This window comes from Notamacropus eugenii, chromosome 2, assembly GCF_028372415.1.
Source record: "Notamacropus eugenii isolate mMacEug1 chromosome 2, mMacEug1.pri_v2, whole genome shotgun sequence".
Taxonomy (NCBI): Eukaryota; Metazoa; Chordata; class Mammalia; order Diprotodontia; family Macropodidae; genus Notamacropus; species Notamacropus eugenii.
The window spans coordinates 37165047-37185149 of record NC_092873.1 but is presented as its reverse complement, the minus strand read 5'-3'; the positions used below and the strand labels follow the sequence as shown (position 1 = coordinate 37185149).

Here is a 20103-nt window from a genome sequence, read left to right as displayed (position 1 = left end):
ATCACTGATCTGATTCTGGCCAACTACAAGGAGCTTGGACAGATTCAGGAGACAGTGAAGATAGAAGGGCCTGGTGTGTTGTGGTCCATGGGGTCACAAAGAGTTGGATGTGACTGAACCAGTGAACACAAAGGAACTCTGCAGGATGGAGCAGGACTGTAACCACACTGGAGCATGGCGGGAGCAGGCTAGGGTCCCTTGTAAAGCACTGAGAAGAGGCAGTGGAAAGGGGGAATGACTGGCCCCATGTAATTTCACCTCTAGGTATGAAGTTCCCTCAGGCTTTAAGGACACACAAGTGTGATCTTGGGAAGAAATGAGGGGCTGCAGATAAATGGGCATCTAGCAGCTGCCTTTTTTTGGCCTCTTTACCCTTGGGAAGGGATTCCTCCACACTGGGTACTCAGGAAACAATCAGTTCTGCAGGGGTTTACAATCCATTTTGAAAAGAAAGGAGACAGTCTGTGGATCCCAGCCAGCAGACCAGGTACAGTAAATTTTATTTTCTGTAGGCCCTGGGAGAGAGATGTGCATTCAGAGGATCACAATTCAGAGTTGGAAAGGATTGTAGAGAACATTGTAGGCCAGAGGTTCTTTTGCGTGTCTGGACCCCTCTGGCAGGCAGTCTGGTGAGACTTAGGGAGCCTTTCTCAGAATCATGGTTTTAAAAGCTTAAAATAGAATACATTGGATTATCAAAGGAACCAGTTATGTTAAAATACAGTTATCAAGTTCACAGACCTTATTAAGATTCCTTATTCTAACCTAGCCTCGCATTTGGCAAATGAAGTGAAGTTTTCCCTTCGCTTACCCAAAGGCTACAGATGGATCCATGCATGTTGTGAACCCCCTGAAGGCTTACCCAGCACTAGAGGCATCACCAGACGCTTCTTAATCTTTTCCCCTGCAAAATTAACCAATCAATGACCCCTGGTTTGGGGTGTCTGCCCCTTAAGCTCCCTCTTATCTTCCTTGATTACAGAAGAAAACATGACGGGAGATTGGGTCAAGGTTGGGTATTTTTCTTTCCCCCTTCATTCAACAGTGGTTAATTGCCTATGAAGTACCGCGGCCAGCTCTGGACGCTGGGGGGGGCGGGGGGGGGGGGGGGAAGGGGGGGAGGTACCTACGAGGGCCCGCTAGGATTCGGTCGGAGGACCTACTTGATGCATTGGTGGCTTCTTAATATTGTGACTAGAATTGAAACTTCATCCCCATAAAGCCTACCCCCACGATTTGTTCCCCAGCTCCTGATCCCAAAGCCTGAGGTCTTGTGGGACACATGGACATCCAGAATGATGTGAAATCACATGGGGCCGGTTGCCCCTTAAAATCCACAGTCCTAGTCCTGTAGCCTCCTATTTAAGCCTCTACCAGCCTCCGCACTGGGAAAAAGCTGGAGAGTAAAGTATCTACAGAACTGGAGGGCTGCCAGAGAGCGCAAGGAGGCTCTGGCCGGCTTGGCTGCCCACCTCTCCACGGTGGCAGGATGAGGGTCGGGACTGGGCTGAGTGGGAGGAGGGGTTGGGGAGAATGTGCCCCCTCGCCTCTAGGAAGGGCCCTGCCCTCACTGCAGCCTGCCCCTCCCCCTCCCTTAGCCACTAGATGTTCCTCCTTCCTGCCCCAGTCCCGCCCCGCAGAGCTAAATCGGGAGCGCAATTGTGGCAGGAATGCGGCGGCTGCGGATGCCCTTGATCTCTGTCTGCCCCTGCGGCCGGGCCAGCAATGGGGGCGGCCCTAGCTGAGAGATCCCCACCCGGGGCTCATCGTCCTCCCTTATCGAGGACCACTGGAGAAGCCCGTTCCTCAGTTTCCCTTGCCGATCAAGAAAAAAGTTGAGTTAGTTGGGAGCAGGAGGGGCGCCCTGCTTTCCCGCCAGGGGCTCTTGGACAGGTCAAGGTTTGGGGAGGGAGCTAAGATTTGGGGTAAGAGGAGAGGGAGAGGTGCCCGGCCCCGCCCCTCCCTGCCCCGCCCCACTTTGGAGCCCCAGCTCCGCCCTCGCAGGTTGATGGCAGCGGCAGCTGACTGCAGCGGAGGATCTCTGCCCGGTTGGGAAGAGAGCGAGGGGGCGCCGGAGCCTGGACCCCTCTGAGCTCGTGGCCCGAGTACCAACGCCCAGCCAAATTCTGTCTGCAGCAGCGAGGGGACCTCCGGGCCCGGCAGCCTGCACCCCTCTCCCCGGCGCCGCGGCCGGCTCCGCACCAGGTACCGCAGCCCCGCTCCCAGGCACTGCGGGGAACCAGGATCGGGGCCGTTGTCTTTGCCACCTCCACCCCGTAATATTCCTTGATCCCCAGAATCCCCTCCCCTACCCCCATCGTCCCAGTAGCTTGGGTCAGAGGACCCGCCGGGGTGGAATCGAGGGGAGCCGTGGCTATATTAGGACAGTTGCCCAGGCCCGGCCCGCAGGACCCCACCCCACCCCTCCCGCACGAGGAGCCAGGGCAGGTGCTGGACAGGCCGGCCGTTCAGGAGCTGGGTAACTCCAGAACAGGGAGTCCCCACATGGGCCATCCCTGCATGTCCCTGGAGGGAGTGACAGATAGGTGGGTGGCCTGTTCCCCCTCTCTCAAATTTGGGATGGGGGGAGGCTCAGGGTCCCAGAAGTCAAGGACCCCCCAACCCCCACCCCACCCCACCCCCACCCCGGTCTTCCATCCCTTTATAGGTAGCCTGGAGGTACTTGATGAAAGAGATGGAGTTAAGTGGGGCCTGAGGTTCAGAGGGTAGGTAGCTTGTGTGACAAGTGCAGCAGGATTGGACCCAAGAAAGGTGGCAGCAGGGGACAGCAGAGACAACCCCAGCTCTACAGTCAAAGACCCTGAGATGGAAATCCACTGTGTGATCTTGGGCAAGTCACTTCCCACCCTCAGGCCTCAGTTTCCCCAAATATAAAAGGAAGTATTGATCAAGATAACTCCTGTGATCCTAAGAGGAAGGTTGGGAATTGGGAACCACAGGAAGAGATTCTTCCTCCCAAGGGAGGTTTCAGGACTTTGGAAGGAGCCAGGGGAGGTATGAAAAGGAAGATAGATAGTTGAAGTTCCTAAAAGGACAGACAAACCATAGGCTCCCAGAACTAGACCTGTATGGGACCTCAGGGCCCATCTAGGTCAGCCCTCTCATTTTACAGTTGAAGAAACTGAGGTGCAGACAAGTTAAGTGACTTGCCCAAGGTCACACTACTAGTAAGTGGCTTTTATGGGTTGGTATTTTGAGTGTGGGAGAAGGAAGAGTTTTAAAGGGTAGGAAGACATGGGAATATAGAGTGGTACAGGAAAAAGAAGACTGACTCCAGATTGAGATTTTTGTGACCTTGGGTAAGTCACTTATCCCTTATCCTCATCTGTAAAATGGGAGGGTTGGACTGACTGGGCATCTCTTCCAGCTAGCCACACTGTGCCTAATCCCACTCTCTATTTTCTTGAGAACAAGAAAAGATTAGCTAAAGAGGAAGCAGATAGGATTTAGGTTAGATATCAGAAATACCATCCTATTCTATAGGAAAAGGACAGGCCACCATCTTCCAGGACTAGGCTAATGGACCTGAGGGAAGCCAGAACCTTAGGGCGACAGCTCCAAATCTCCCTTCCAGACTTGAGCCCTAAGCCGAGGACTGGGATGGGGAACTGGCGCCTTTGAATCAGTGGAGTGTGTGACTTTCCATGTACAACCACCCTCGGGCTTGGGAGAGGAAGATGGGGTGGGAGGGAAGGAAATCTCCACACATGCACATGCATCCTTTTCCAGGGAGTTTCCAACCCCTTCACATAGTCGGTGAGCTCCCCGAATGCATCACTTAGAGGAAACTGAGTCATGGAAAGGAGCCCCCTCTTAATGGGACAGGAACTCGGACATCTTTCCTCCCACTCAGAAAGGTCCCAGTTTGGATTAGTGGTTGGCTCTCTGAGCTTCAGTTACTTCCTCTAAGCTCTGAGCTCCTTTCCAACTTTAAAGCCCCTGGCCACATACCCCTCCCCTCCCAGATTGTGAGGCCGTAGCCACCCTTCCGGAGCCCATACTCCGTCCCTCTGCTCTATTTTCCTGCCTTTTCAGTACGTCCTGTTACAATTTTGCCTCCTCCCTACTCCCCCAGACCCACTACAGATCCCCCCCACCCAGCATTGGGAGGTTAGAGGAAAGGGGAGGGAGCTAGGGGGAGGGGAAGCTGGAGACCTTGCCAGGCGCTAAGGCTCACCCCTCCATCTTTTCTCCCAAGCCCACCTCCCTCACCCCTCCCAGCCATGAGCCGGAGAGTCGTCCGGCAAAGCAAGTTCCGGCACGTGTTTGGCCAGGCCGGGAAAGCCGAGCAGACCTACGAGGACATCCGAGTGTCCAAGGTCACATGGGACAGTTCCTTCTGCGCGGTCAACCCCAAATTTCTGGCCATCATAGTGGAGGCCGGAGGGGGCGGAGCCTTCATCGTGCTCCCCTTGGCTAAGGTGAGGGGTCGGAATTGGCCGGGGCTGGGGAACCGAGGGGAATCGGCGGGGGATAGGTTGGGAAGTCCAGGTTGGTCTATCTCCAGAAAAGATGAGATGATCTGGGGCCAGGATATCTCCGTTTGGATCAGACCGGACTACTAACGACTGCTTTGTCCCCTAGAATCTCCTACTCCCCAACCCCCTAGAGAGAAAGGAAGGATGTGGTCGAAGGAGCACTCGGTTTAGAGTTAGGAGACCAGAGTTCAAATCCCAGCTCGGTCATCGCTTGTGTGATATTAGGTAGCGATTCCAGTGCTAGGAAAGAGACTGGATTTCACGGGAATTAGGAACTCCTAGGAAAGGAAACTCCCTTTACCACCGAAGATTGGTACCTGCTCCTGCCTTGGGCAGATTAAGTGACTTGTCCAGGGTCACACAGACAGTGTACTATCAGTGGCAGGTACTAAAGTCTTTTTCCTGGTTCCAGGCCTGGTTTTTTTCCAGTACCCTGGCTCTAGAACATATAACTATGTTTGATTAGATGGCTTGGCTGGTTCCCTGTTCTCTCCTCACTTAGGCTGGTCCACAGTAGAACACAGCCTTCCTCCTCCTGGTCCTTCATCCCTTGGGCTCCCGGAGGGAATAAGAAGCATTCCTCTCCATGGTATTAATTTCAAAGGGTGGACTTGATGCCAAACAAAATCCAACTCTTTGGGTAACTCCCCCATCCCATCCATCCTGGGATCTCCTGGAACCAGTCGAGGACCATTGTGGGGAGTTTCCTTTTCCTAGTTGATTGTTTCATGAAGTAGGACCCAGAGCTGAGGTTGGGGAACCTGTTTGTCAGGGGACCCATGGGGACCTAAGGCTGTGCATACCCAGCAGAAGACACAAGGGAATTATCATCCTGGGGCTAGGGGTGGAGGGAAGGTACAGAAATACCTCTAGTTTCCTCATGGTCAGAGGGTGAAAAGGCAACCTTTAATGATGACAAGAACTGGAGTCCCAGTTCCCTCCTCACTTGCCAGGGCAGGCCCTGAGACCAAAGTAGAGCATCTCATGTACCCTCGGCCTAAGTGAGAGGCTCTCATCACTTTCTCATTCGTATGAGAGTCATTCCCCTGCCTCAGGATTCTGCTTTCTCTAAGTAGCGCCCGGGCCTTGGGGAATTGCTGTGTCCAGTCCTAGTCCCCCACCCCCACACTACCATGTTGATTCTGCTTCCCAAGGGCATGTCCTTGACCGTCAACTTGGGGGGAGAAAGAGGAGGAGGAGTGCAGTTGTTGGGGGGAGGTGGAAGAGGGGAAGATGCAAAGACCTTACAATAACCACTGACTCACATGTGGACAATGGAGTCACTGACTACCCCTGGCCAGAGCTCAGGTTTCACTGGGCAATACACAGTATGTCTCTTGTCCCTTCTCTCCCTTCCCCCCCACACCCATGTACTGCCCAAGCAAGACAGCTGCCTCCGTCTGCTTCTCCCTGACACCCACAGGGCACCTGTGCCCCCCCCCCCCCCACTCCTTCCTCTCGTTTGACTGAGTCACAGCCAAGGATGAGTACCGCCCTCCTGGTACTGGGCCTGGTTTGGGATCCCTACCCAAATGCTTGTGTTTTGGAAGTCAGATAACTGTTGAACAGTGGAAAGGATACTGGATTTGGGATCAAAGGCCCTGGTTTTAAGTCCTGACTTTACCAATTATTAACTGTATTGCATGACTTTGGGCAAGTTTCCCTCTTCTGTAAAACAAAGAGCACAACTGTGCTCAGTGGTCTCTAAGAACTATTCAAGCCCCAAATTCTACGATCTCTTTAAGGGGCTTCTAGAGCCTGGCCACTTCTTATCCCTGACTCTCAATGAAACTCCAGAAGCCTCCCCATTCCCCCGACATCACCCAGGCTTTGAGTTCTAGACATTAGAAGGAGTACCCAGAAAGAGACATGAGTTCTAACCCTGACTGGCATTTATTAGGTGGCACAGTAGATAGAAAGCTTGACTTGGAGTCAGAAAGCCAGTCCAAATCCTACCAACATTAGTTATATAACCCAGACCTGACAGCCTGTTTCCTCATCTATAAAATGGGCCTGATAAGAATACCTACCACCCAGGATTGTTTTGAGAAACAAATGATACAACGTGTATAAAGCAATTGGAAACTCTTCAAGCTTTGTATAAATACTCTTATCAATCCGCTATGGGACTGACAGACAAGACAACTCAGGATCCTTCTTTGGTTCTAGAAAATAAATTAGACAAGATGATCCTTAAATATCCCTCACAGTTCTAACCTTCCCTCCATGATTTTTTTTTTTTGTGACGGAAAGGGTCCTTCACCCCAAACCAGGATGGGACCCCTCAGGGAGGGAGATGAACCATAGAAAGAGAACTGGGGGAAACTGAGGAAGGGAAGCTGGTTTTGACCTGAAAATCCCATCTCTGAGGGTGAGATAGAGGAAGGTAGGATCCTCAGGGATCAGCAGAGTCAGCTCACTAAAGGAGGGAGGGGAGAGGAAGGTTAAGTAACTACTCTGTGCCAGGTACTGGGGATATGTAGACAAAAGTAGAACAGACCCTGGCCTCAAGAAACTTAGATTCTAAAGGAAAAGTCAATCTGGACATGTTGAAGTAGACAGAATTATAGAAAATGAGTGCAAGTTTTGTTAGAGGGAAGAGGGGTCCTCAGTGCTGGGGCAGAAGTCTTTCTGGAGAAAGTGGACTTGAGCTGTCCCCTGGAGGAAGAGCAGGAGGTTGTCATGGACCATCTTCCAGTTGGTTCTTTGGCCTCCACAGACAGGACGTGTGGACAAGAACCACCCGACAGTCAGTGGACACACAGCACCGGTGCTGGACATAGACTGGTGTCCCCACAATGACAGCGTGATTGCCAGTGCCTCTGAGGACACCACTATCATGGTAGGGGACAGTGCCTGTCCTACCCCCAGACAAGCATGGGAGCACAGGGTGGGACAGAGGTGGGTGTGACATCTCAGCAGGGAAGGCAAGGATGGTGTTGGGTCCAGGAGCCCCCAACAAGACTCAGGAGCTATTTTGAGCCCTATTACCTTGTGTTGGGGCCGGAGCTCTCCTCCTCCCAGGGTGCACCAGTCGGCACTAATTATATCCACAGCCATGGGGTGGGGGTGGGGAAGGATGTGCAAGGGGGAGACGGAGCTCTGGGTAACTGGAGCCAAGCGGAAGAGTTGGGAGGGAGGTGACTCAGGGGAAGGCACCTGCCCCCACTGGGATCCAAACCCTCATCCCACTCCTGGCTGGCACTGAGGGCCCCTAGCCAGAGCTCTGTCTATCCCCTCCTGGGCTGGGAGTCAAAAGGGACAGATAGAACCAGGAGGTAAACAGTCCCAATGAGCTATGAATGGTTTGAGAGAAGGGTCTGTCTTCTGCCCTGCTGGGGAGTGGAGGTGCCTGGTCTTCTTTATGTAATCTTCCTCAGTGGAGGTAGTGCAAGAGAAAGACATGGGGGAGGAGCGAAGTCATCGGAGTTGGGCTCAAATCCCAGCAGCCTGGCACCGCAGAGGAAAAGGGAGATTCAGATCCTGCCTCAGACACAAGCTGTATGACTCAGAGTCCATGTCTTCATCTGCAAAATGGGCTAACAATGGTATCTGCCTCCCAAGGATGTTGTGAGGAACACACAAGATGATATGTATGAAGTACTTCCCCCCCACCCAAAAGCTACATAAATATTACCTATGTTATTAATTCAATTTTGGCTATATAGAATTAGTTTTGTTATTAAGTGGTTATTACCTTTGTGACTTGGGAAATGAGGGAGATGACTTGTTACAGGGTATCTTTCAGCCCTCAATCCTCTGATCCTTTGACCCCTACCTGCCACCCTTCTGTGTCCAGAGGAATTGGGGTGCTCACTGGGGTCCTGCCATACTCTCTTCTCTTGCCAGGTATGGCAGATCCCAGACTACACACCAGTCCGGAACATCACAGAGCCCATTGTCACACTGGAAGGCCACTCCAAACGTGTGGGCATCCTCTCCTGGCACCCCACCGCTCGCAACGTCCTACTCAGTGCAGGTATGATCACGTGGGAACAAAAGTCCAAGTCCTGCTGCCCCTGCTTTGGCATAGCCCTCCAAAGGTGTGCCAGGGAGGACCTAAGGAGGTAGGGAGGAGAGTCTCAGATCATCGTGCTGCAGACTTTTGGGAGAGAGAAAGCCAGCTAGCCAGCTAGCCATCTCCCTGACTCTGGTGCCTGCTCACCCTGCTGCCCCCACTGCTCTGGCAGGTTCCCTCTCCTCCTCACCACACCCTCTCCCCACAGCCTTGTGTTGGTAACAGTTGTGGCTCCTCTTGGGCAGGAGGGGACAATGTTATCATCATCTGGAATGTGGGAACAGGGGAGATGTTGTTAAGCCTGGATGACATGCACCCCGACGTCATCCACAGCGTCTGCTGGAATACCAACGGAAGCCTGCTCAGCACCACCTGCAAGGATAAGACCCTTCGAGTCATCGACCCCCGAAAGGGCCAGGTGGTGGCGGTGAGTGAAACAATCCCCTTACTCTAGGACCCTCTAACCCCCTCCCTCCCAGTTCCCTGAACCTCAACCCACCTCCCCAGGTCACTGACCCCATGGAAGCCTCCTAGCCCCATGATCCCTAGCACACAATGCCCTGACCCCTAGTCCTCGTATTATACCCCCAGCACCCTGACACCCAGACCTCTTCTCTTTTAGTATTCAGCTCCCCTGCCTCTGACCCCCCCAGAAGCCTAGCCTCCAGAGTCTGATCCCCAACCTTCTCTAACATTCAGACCTCTGATCTCCTCAGCACCCTCAGATCTCTAACACCCCCAATCCTTTATGCCCTAGCCTTCTGACTCTGCTGTCACCCCAGCCCTGATCTCTGACCCCCTGACTTCTCTAATAGTCAATCCTAAAGCTTCTGATACCCCCAGCACTCCGCACTGACCTCCAGCACCTTGGCACTGAGCCTTCCGACTCCCCTCACATTCAGCTCCCTGACCCACAAGACTTCTCCTCTGATAGATGACCCTTCGCTCCTCTAAGCACCCAGCACCTCAAACCTACATTCCTTAGGCCTTTGACCCATCCCAGCCCTCTGCTCTGCTGGCACTCAGCCCCCTAGCTCTCAGCTCTCTGACTTACATGATGCCCATCCTCTGATTCCTGTTTTGCCCCTTCTGTCTCTCATTCCTCTGACCCATAGCCTTCTACTTACCTAGACCCCAATTTCTCAGACCCCAATCTCTCCATCCAGCTGACTGAAATCATCTTACCACCCTGATTCCTAGTTCTCTCTCCTACCCATACCCCATCCCTGAGATGCCCATGTATGGGGAAGACCTTTGGACCTGGAGTCTGAAAGACCTTGGAGCCCCAATCCTGGCCTCACACCCCACTGATTGTGTTCCCTTAGATAAGCACCATTCTGTGCCTCTCTTTCCTCATCTATAAAGGAGGGGTGGGGATGATGACTGTGCTCTCATGCTCTGAGATGAGACCTTGAAACATTCTACAAGCGTCAGGAGCTCCCAGTAGTCCCCAGCCCCATGACTCCCTGATCCTCTCACCTTCTGACCCCCTTAGCACCCAGCCTTAGGATCCCCCTTGTGCCCAATCCCTCTGCCCCCTGGCACAGAAACTCAAGCTGCTAATGCCTTTAACATTTACCCCTGCCCCGGACTCTCCAGTCCTCTGCCCTCCCAACACTGTACCCAATAGTTCTGTGGCCCCTCCAGTGCTCAGTCCCTGACCCTCCACCTACGGTCCTTAGGAGCTAAATCCTAAGCCTTCTGTTTTCTTGCCCTCTGAGTTACCTGGCAACTCAGGTAACCCCCGACCCCCAGGTCTCTGCTGGCCCACTTGGCACCCAGCCTTCTCCTGCTTCTATCCCAGCTCCTCCCCCTTTCCCTTCCTCTGCTCCCTCCCCTAATAAGGGATTCTAGGTTAGATGCTGGGACAAGGGAAGCAGGGAGTTAGTTCTTGGAGAGGTTGGGAGTGAGAATGGGAAGCTTCATCCTACCACCAGCATCCAAGTGAGGCCAGCAGCTCAAGACAGCCCTCCTCTCTGACCTGTCCCCTTCCCAGCCTCTCCATGGGGTGGGAGAGGGCCATCAAAGCATGCTCAGAGCTCTGCACTGGTGGGAGGGGGGGTTTATATCCTCCCCTTGGCTCCATCATCCCCCAAACCTGGTCAAGGTGCTCAGTTCCTCCTGCCCCAGGCCTTTGGCGGCAAGATAATTAGAGACAGGGCAGCTAACCTGACCTACAGTCAGCAAAGACCCGGGTTCAAATCCTGTCTTTGTGTCAATGTCTCTTAATTGCTCTGAGATGGTTTCTTCATCTGTAAAATGGGAGTGATGATCTGTGCAGTCGCTACTTCCCAGGGTTGTTGTGGGGATTAAATGAGGTAACGTATGTAAAGTGTTCTAGAAATACTTATTAATTAACTCCTGCCCCAGCTCCAGCCTGCTTTGCCTCCTGAGAGGTGCCTGGGTCGCTGGCCTCATGCATTAACCTTTATCATCTGTGTGCATGTGTGTTTGTCCATGCACACGTGTGGCATGGCGTGTTTTAAGTTTTGGTGGGACATGTCTTCATGCTTCCTCATGTATGTCTGTTGTGTCCATACCTAGGGGTCCTCAGGCCTATGTGCCTGGGGAGGTGTCAGGGGCAGATGTGGCTATTGGGGGTGAGGGAGGCGGGGAAGGCGGGCTGCTCTAACCTCCTAACCCTGCGAGCAGGAGCGAGCCCGGCCTCACGAGGGCGCCCGCCCGATGCGGGCCATCTTCACCGCCGACGGGAAGCTGCTTAGCACCGGCTTCAGCAGGATGAGTGAGCGGCAGCTTGCACTGTGGGACCTGGTAGGATAAGGAGGAGAGGTTTGCTATCTCTGACCCCTGGAACCAGACCAGGCCATCCTGGCTTCAGGGGGAACCCCGGGGACCATGTTGGGAGATAGCAGGGCAGAAAGTTCAGTGCCAAGGCAGGGAGAACCCAAGAACAGGAGGAAAGTGTCTTCTGCCACCCCGTGCCCTCTGAGAAGCAGGTGGGGCATTGGGCCAAAAGGCCCCCCTCTGAGTCTGCTGTTTAGGATGATCCTAAGTGATCTCCTGCCAGAGGGATCTGCTGCTGGGGGAACACATGGTGTCTGCTGGAATTAGGACCTGCTGCTGGGGACTCTCTCCCCACCCCCATGGTCTTTTCAAGGCCTCGGGGGTCCTCCCTCCCCTCCAGAGTGCTAAGCTGGATAACACTGTGCTCCTGTCTCCTTCCCCCTTCCCTGCTCCCACTCCCATTTTGCTCCCCTCTCCCAGGAAAGGTTTGCTGCCCATGAAGGGATGAGGCCCATGCGGGCCATCTTCACACGCCAAGGTCACATCTTCACCACGGGATTTACCCGCATGAGCCAGCGTGAGCTGGGCCTGTGGGACCCGGTAACGCAGCTGGTGGCATGGGGTGTGTGCCCCAGGGACTGGGCATCTTGGGTGGGCAAGCACACCTCCCCCTCCTGGGGCTCTGGGGGCCCCAGATGCACACACCTAGATCCCTGCTGGATTCAGTCAGGATCTGGGTTCAAATCCTGACTGGACACTCAGCAGCCTCTGAAGCCCTTTCTAGTCATAAAACAATGATCCCATTAGTCATTTAACCTCTTTGGGCCTCAGTTTCCCTTCTGTAAAATGAGAGAATTGGATTAAAAGGTCTTTGAGCTCTCCTCAGCTCTATCTCTGACTGGCTCCAGCTCAGGCCCGGCCCTGCCTTCACATCCTGTCCACCTTCACCCTAAGGGAGGGGATGATGGGAGCTGCTGCCCTCTTGACTCCTCCTGCCCCCAACGTCAACCCCCAGGTCCTCTGAGGGATCTGTGTAGCTCATCCCTCCGTCAGGCTCCACTTGCCTGGTGATGCCAAGTCCCCAGGGGATGGCGTGATGCTGTCTGCATGGGCGGTGGGGGAGGGGGAAGGGGTGCAATGCTGAGAGTTGTTGGGAGAATAGAGGACAGTGAGGGGAACCCCCTGCCCAAAAATCACCCCCTGTACCCTATGGATCCTCTCTGGGAAGGGACAGAATGGGGAGCTGATGAAGTCCCCAGCTTCACCCTCCTGCGTAAGCTTGGGCAGGGCCTTTCCCTTTGTTGGGCCTCAGTTTCCTGATTTGTAAAATGTAGCTCCTATCAATCAGTCAGCATGCTCCAAGCACAAGGGTTAGGGGTAGTGAGCAGCGTGTAGACGCCCAGAAGGGTGCTCTGTGCTGACCTCTGGTGGTCATTGGGAGCCTTGCAACTGAGATGCCCACCACCTCTCATGGGGGCAGGGGTGAGGATGCCAAGGCATGGGCAGGTGGTGGTCAAGGTGGGTAGGGCAGGGCTGGTCACGACCCCTGTGCTCCACCCAGAACAATTTTGAGGAACCCATGGCACTCCAGGAGATGGACACTAGCAATGGAGTCCTGCTTCCCTTCTACGACCCTGATTCCAGCATAGTCTACTTGTGCGGCAAGGTGAGCGGCAGGTGGGCATGGGAATGGGCACTGTGAGAGGTGGAAGGGCTCCGTCTGGGCTGTCATGCCACTTACGAGCATGTGTTAAGTGTGCCAGGCAGCATGCTGGACCCTGGAGACGCAAAGGGAAAAGATGACTATCCCTTACCCCAAAGAATTTGTATTCTATTGGGGGAAGACGCCTTGGGCAAGTTACTGCCGAGCTCTGAGTCTTGGTTTCTTCCTTTCCAGCTCTGGACGCATGATCCAGGGACCCTATGACCAGATCCCCTCCAGGGGTTCCAGTCTTATGAACCTCCCCCTCCCCATCCTGAGCCCCCAGAAGGGACAAAGTACTTCCCTTAAGCCCATTCTCTGGAGCACTGTAGTGTAGGGGAGAGAGTAGGGGATTTAGACCCAAAGGATTTGAGTTTGGGCTCTGACCCTGCCACATGCCTGACCTTGGTGTAGTGAGAGTGTGGAGCTGATGAGGGAACGCTGAGACCTTGCAGACCAGAAGGTGAAGAATGGGCATGGCAGTGGGGGTGGTCAGGCTCCTGGGGAGGGAGTGGCTTGGAGGGAAGAGCCCAGTGCCTGATCTGAGGTGGGCTTTGCAGGGGGACAGCAGTATCCGGTACTTTGAGATCACCGACGAGCCCCCCTTTGTCCACTACCTGAACACCTTCAGCAGCAAGGAGCCCCAACGAGGCATGGGCTTCATGCCCAAGAGGGGCCTGGATGTCAGCAAGTGTGAAATTGCCAGGTCAGCCCTTCCCTTCTCCCTCCCTACCTGCAGGATGCCCAGCCTGAGAGCCCCCATCTCTTTCTCTCTCTCTCTTTCTCTCTCTGTCTATCTGTCTCTCTCTCTCTCTCTCTCTCTCTCTCTCTCTCTCTCTCTCTCTCTCTCTCACACACACACACACACACACACACACACACACACACACACACACACACACATTATGATACAATGAAGTCTTAGATGTGGACTCAAAGTTCCCAAATTCAAATCCTACCTGGGTAACCTTGGACAAGTGATGTAACCTACCTGGGCCTCAGTTTCCTCCTTTGTAAAATGAAGGGCTAGAAAGTTCCTTCTGGTTCTAAAGCTATGATCCCATGAGTTCCCTGGACCTTGGATTCTTCTTCTGTAAAAATGTGGGTGAGGTCTTGGACTGAGGGATTTGATTTAGGTCACTGCCCATTCTAAATGTGTGATCCAAATGGATCAATCAGCAAACACTTATTAAGCACCTACTATATTTCTGGCACTGCCCCTAGGGGCTGGCGATAGGAAGACACAAAAATGAGACAGTCCCTGCTCCTGCTCTCAAAGTGTTGAGATTCTGTGGGGGGAATGATCCTTTCCTGAGGAATGACTTTCTCTCTTCTCTGGGAATTGGAGGAAGGATAATGGCCCCCTTCCTGGGCTAACTCCATGCTGAAGCTGAGCTGGAAGAAGGGTAGCTGGGGTGGGGGGGAGGGAGAGAAGGCTTTCTAGAGCCAGTGAGATCTCACCCTTCCCCATCCTCCAGATTCTACAAGCTGCATGAAAGGAAGTGTGAGCCCATCATCATGACTGTACCTCGAAAGGTGAGGAATTTGGGAGTTCCATTGGACTGGAGGGGATTCAGACACTTGCCCCTTTGAGCCTCACCTGAAATACAAATATTCAAGCTGCTTATTTCACAGGATAATTGGGAAGAAGTACTCTGTAAATGTTTGTGATGTATGATGTCAGTATTATGAGAGAGAACTAACACTGTGACCTCGGGAGAGTCTCTCAGAGCCTGAGGCAGATCGCTGAGACCAGGATTTTTGGATTACTTGGGAGAGATTCAATGGGGACTGTGAACTGGAATGGGACCAAAAAACCTACATTTTATTTCCACTAACATCTCATTGAAATTTACCATTTCCTTTAATTATGGATTTTAAGGAACTTTTTTTAAAACCATGATTCTGAGAAGAGGTCCATGGGCTTCAACAGGCTGCCCAAGGGGTCCATGCCAAAAAAGTGGGAAGCACCCCCAATCTAAGACAGCATATGGTGCTGTACTGATTGAGATTAACGGGGCAATGAGTGCCTTGTGGGTATCTCCTGAGAGGCTTGACCTTGGCAGTCTTGCAGCCCAGAAGACTAGGGTCTGACTCCTATTTCTGATGCATATGGATGACTGTGTGATCCTGCATAAGGTACTTAACCTCTCATTGACCTGGACACCTTTCAAACGCTCATTGTAGAGAAAGGTGGCAACCTGCATTGGTGGAGGGAATCCCTCATCTGGGACTTCCCTCTGTTACCAAAATCAGATGCCCAGTTCCCGTCCTTGTCCCTAGTACTATAACTCAGGAGGACATTGCCTAAGGCTGTGGGACGCTGAAGAGATCAGCCTATGCCATGGAGCAGGAAAGCCTAGGGGTGGAGATCCCAATTTAGCATGGTCAGATTCAGGAGGCTCCTCTCTCCCCTCCATATTCCTCCCCCATCCTGTGTAGTCAGACCTGTTCCAGGATGACCTGTACCCTGATGCGCCAGGCCCTGAGCCAGCCCTGGAGGCAGATGAATGGCTATCAGGCCAGGATGCAGACCCCGTGCTGATCTCCCTTCGAGATGGCTATGTGCCCCCCAAGAGCCGAGAGCTCCGGGTCACCAAACGCAACATCCTCGATGTCCGGCCTCCTGCTGGCCCTCGACGCAGTCAGTCTGCCAGCGATACCTCCTTCTCGGTGAGTTAGGTTCTATACCAGTAGGACCTCTACTGCTCCATCCTCACCCTGAGCTTCCCCTGGGTGAGCCTCAGTTCCTTCTCTATTTAAAAAAGGAGGGAAAGCCTACATATCTCAGGAAGCAGTAGTAAGAACACTAGTTTTGGTATCACAGGCCCTGGGTTCCAATCCTGCTTCTGACCTAAATCATGGTTTTCCTTCAATTAAATCTCACTTCTGACACTTTACCAGCCACGGCTCTGGCTCTAAGGGTCTTCCTCTGCAAGAGGGGTTGGGGTGGGGGCAGGGCTTGGAGGAGAGGATCTCTCAGGCCTCTTCCAAGTGGAGATCTCAGATTGTAAGAGTCACTTTGGGGAACTTTTCTGACAGCTCGCATATTCAGTGACCCCCAGATCACTTCCTTCTCACATCAGTGGGGAAGAGGCCTTTCTGACACCCCATATCCTTCTCACCTTCCCTTCAGCAGCAGCAGCAGCAGCAGACCCTGGAGACATTGCTTGAGGAAATTAAGTCCCTCCGGGAGCGGGTCCAGGCCCAAGAGGAGCGAATCACGGCCTTGGAGAACATGCTTTGCGAATTTGTTGATGGCACTGATTAGTCTTGCCCCCCACCATAGTCCCCACCTCCCTTCCTCTAACCCCAGGATGGGAGGGGAGAGCCTGGAGTAGGGTTGGGGTGGCCATGAATTCAATCCAAGCGACTCCACCCCATAGAGGGGAGGGTGAAGAAGAGTAGGATGCTTTCCCCAACTTTCAAATGGGGAATGGAGTGTGAATCCTGGCCTTTTCCTTGGGGGTGTTCACCTCTGAAAGAGGACCTCAGCCCCTCTCAATGGAACATTCATCTCCAACCTTGCATGTTCAGAGAGGGAGGGTGTAAGAAGGCAACATTGTATACCCGATGAGAGATGGGGTTGAGGGACATTGTTAGCAATCAATCAACAAGCATTTAATAAGCTCCTACTGCGTGCAAAGCAGAAAGAAAAAAACTAAACTATCCCCATTACATTCTTTTGGAGGAAACTTGGGATGTGAACCGAGGACAGAGGAAGGACTGTGGGGGCCAGTAGTGTTGAGAGTGGAATTTTTAGGCAAACCCTCGGGTTAGAGTCAGGGGAGGGGAAATGAAATCAGGACACCTTTGGGGAATGTGGTGGTTAGTGGGGAATGGCCCTTTCTCTCCTGGTTTTGTCCTTCCCTTCACTTCTTCTCCCCAGCCGCTACAGGGGTTAGAGGAGACTTGGGGAGGGAGAGGCTTCACATTAGCTGGGCTCTAGAAGTAGGAGCTTGGCTCCAGCAGTAGTGTAGGAGATCAAAGAAGGCAGAGACTTTCTATCTACTTCATCACTGAAGAGGGTAAGGGAGGGGAGATTCTCTGGGATGGACAGGTAGGGAAAACCCCACAGGAAGGGACAGAATCCCAAAAGGACCTCCCAGGCCCCTCACCCATGGCTGGATGCCATCCCCTCCTCCATCTCAGATCTCCTCAATAGCACATGGGCTCCTATCCTGGAGCGTGAAGGCTGACTCCATTCCCCCCACACACACACCCTCTCTTCTCACTAGGCCAGGTGTGAAGGTGTCGCTTGGAATGGAGCAGATTCTCCACCCCCTCCCTTGCCCCTGTCTGTCTCTGCCCCCCATCATGATCTCTGCTCTATAAAATTGAAATTGTGGAGCATCAAAAAATTAAATATTTTATTAAATACTCAGCCTGGGTCTAATGTGTATTTCTATGTCTGTCTGTGGACCGGGATCTAGTGAGACAGAGGGTTCAGGCCGGCGTTGGGGTGAAGGCCAGGTGCCTGGCTGAAAAGGATGGAACTTCCATCCCAGTGAACACCTGGGCATCAGGGCACCCCTGCCCCTTTGCTCACAGCGGCTGCATCTCCTAGGGAGGGATGCGGTAGGAGCTGGCGTGACTGGGCCTCCTCACCTAGCCCTGGTGTCTACAAAATGTTGGGATGCATTCGCCACTCACCCCCTCCTCATCCCACATCTGGGGCATCCTGTTCAGTTCTGGGGTCTCCATTTTAGGGAGGACAAGCCGGAGCCACACCAGAGAAGTGAGAGCATTCGAAATCATGGGATAGAGGGTCCCCTCAGGGGAACAGAACGTTTAGCCAGAAGAGGCTTGAAGGGAGGAAAAGACATTTGTCATTAAAGGTCCTCAAGGCTTCCACATGGAAGGATGCAGCTTCGTTCTGCCGAGCCCTAGAAAGGACCAGCTGGTGGAAGATACAGCAAAGCATTTTTTAAATGGTTCAACATAATCAATCCCGTCCCAAGATCCCCGGGGGAAAAGGTGAACTTCTCTTGTGCCTGGGTGGCGGCTGGAGGACCACCTGTCCGGCAGCCAGCGCCATACCTGGAGTTTACTGCCGCGCTGGGGTAGGTGGACCCGGGGGCTTCTAAGGTCCCGCCCAATAACGGCCCCTCCCCCCTTGGGGAAGAGTGAAGCCAGACCTCCGACAACGCTCGCACATTTGGGGAGAGTTCCCAACTTCCTCCCCCTCTTCCCCATGGGCTTTTCCCAATGAAATCAGTCTCAGGAGAACTGCCTGTTTTAAAACCTTTCTGTTTGTTTTGTTTTATTTGTGTCTCTTCTGCTGGAGTGTCCCTGGCCCAGGGTGGGGGAATGACGGGGAGAGGTGGGTGGGACAGGAGGCTTCAATCTTGTTGCTTTTTTTGTCGCGTGTGTGTACGTTTGTGCGTGTGTGTGTGTATGTGTGTATATTTGCAGTTGTCTGGCTGGGCAGGCGCTTCTCACAGTGTGAGCCAGTACTTTGGGGATGTGGGGGTGGGGGGAGTTGTGTGCATCGGGACCCTTGCCCGGGGGTCTGTGCTTCTTGGGACTGGGTGGGGAAAAGGAGAGCAGGGAGGAGTTAGCACCATTGGGTGGAAGGTTTCTGTGGTTGCACCCTCAGCAGGGGTGGGGTGGGATAGCAGCAGTTGGTGGGGGTGGGGGCTGAGGAGGGGGCATGTGGTGCCAGGGGGCATCAGGAGAGCTGGGTGTGACCCCCTCAATACACCACACCTTCACCACTACCATCTCAACCTCAGATCTCATGACCTGGGCTCGTGGAGTCCCTACGCCCAGTATGCCCCCCTCCGCCCATCCTCTGAGATACCAGAGGGCAGCCTGAGCCCTCCCCGGCATTGAGGAGGGGTCACCACGTTCGGTGGGGGTGACACTTTACCCTCCTCCCTGCTCTTGCAGCCCATGATGGAGGGGCAGCGCTGGCCCCCAGGCACGGGTTCCAGCATTGTGCCCCGCCACCTGGGAGAGATCAGGGCCACCCTGAGAACCAGGAGGGGTGGGGAAGGGGGAGCTGGCTGCAGCGCCCGAGGCGCCCAGACCCAGCTAAGTGCACTTGACTCAGGGAGGGGTCGAGGGGGGCTAGGCCCCTCCGAGGTGCTGGTTTGTGTGGGGGTGGAGCACACGGAGTGGAGCTGAGCACCCCTCCCCCCCAGGGGGTTGGGCCAGATATGGAAAGGAGTCTGAGAACGTTTCCCCAGGGCAGAGTAAGCAGGCAAGGAGTGAGTATTGGGGCAAAGGGGCCAGGGCTTAGACAGCCTCCTGCTCACCCATCCCTCCCCCGCCCTAGTGCTGTTCTGGGAAGGGTACTTGAGTCATGAGTGGAAGTGGGACAATGAAAGGCTCACCCTGCCTACCTAGGGAAGTGCTGGGGAAGGAGCTGCTCGGGGTCGGTGGCTGGGGGAGAGAAGAGGGTAGGGCACAGCCTTCGAAGAACGGATCTGAGCCACGCTGCCCCAGGGCCAGGTACGCTCGAGGCCCCTCTGCTCGGGACCCCCTTGGCCTGCCTGGCCCCTTCCCTCGCCCTGGTCACCACCTCAGTCGCCCTACTCTTGTGCACGGTCCCCAACTTTTGGCCCCGGTGCTCATGAGGCACAGCCAGAGGCTCAGTTCCAAACCCCTCCCAGTGGCTCAATCTGAGTATGGGGATGGGGATAAGGGTTGAGGTGGGGGGCAATGTCCTTCCCCTCAGTCACGTCCGGGCCCCACCCTCCACCAAGCCAGTGAGGAGGGCTCGTCCTGGGCTCTGACCCACAGCGGGCATACCCAGCCTTAGCACCCTGCGGATCGGTCCCCGTGAGGCCGGAGGCAGAGGGCCCTGCCTGGGGGGTGGGGGGAAGGGAGAGGGGGAGGGGTAGAGGGGGGACCACGGGGGCTACTGCTCAGTCAGCGACAACTGAAGGATTCTTTCGAATTCTTCCTCCTCCTGGCGCTCCCGCCGCTCCGCCTCCTCCTGTTCCTGGGCCGACAGCTCCATGGCCAGCCGGAGCTGCTCATCGTAGCTAGGGAAGACGTGGCCGGGGCCTCCAGGGCTGGGGGCGGAGGCTGGGGGCGCCGGGGGGCCGGGCTGCCGCTGGGGAGTGTGCTGGGGAGGCCTGCGGGGAGAGGACCATAGTGATACATTCCAATGGACCCAGCCCTTTCGGCTC

At 54.3% G+C, this 20103-nt stretch overlaps 2 protein-coding genes across 9 annotated transcripts in view; one reads left to right on the top strand and one right to left on the bottom strand.

Moving 5' to 3' along the window:
- The first annotated feature begins 1643 nt into the window (after positions 1–1643).
- Positions 1644–17348, top strand: CORO6 (coronin 6). Of its 8 annotated transcripts, XM_072639838.1 has the most exons (13): positions 1647–2205; positions 2669–3015; positions 4220–4442; positions 7219–7341; positions 8349–8478; positions 8763–8944; positions 11170–11289; positions 11743–11862; positions 12824–12928; positions 13525–13670; positions 14443–14500; positions 15407–15637; positions 16101–17348. In XM_072639838.1, the coding sequence occupies exons 3-13, from the start codon at positions 4245–4247 to the stop codon at positions 16233–16235; spliced, it is 1548 nt and encodes a 515-aa protein (XP_072495939.1). In that variant the 5' UTR covers positions 1647–2205; positions 2669–3015; positions 4220–4244; the 3' UTR covers positions 16236–17348. The 8 variants fall into 8 exon arrangements, with proteins under 8 accessions (XP_072495944.1, XP_072495939.1, XP_072495940.1 ...); XM_072639839.1 differs by lacking the exon at positions 2669–3015 and having other exon boundaries at positions 1648–2205; positions 16104–17348; XM_072639837.1 differs by lacking the exon at positions 2669–3015 and having other exon boundaries at positions 1648–2205.
- ANKRD13B (ankyrin repeat domain 13B) overlaps positions 16902–20103 on the bottom strand; it is a 29202-nt gene continuing 26000 nt past the window's right edge. The window contains exon 15 of the mRNA XM_072639836.1: positions 16902–20049. Coding sequence (XP_072495937.1) covers positions 19830–20049 — 220 coding nt within the window. The 3' untranslated portion in view covers positions 16902–19829. The remainder of the gene's footprint in view (positions 20050–20103) is intronic.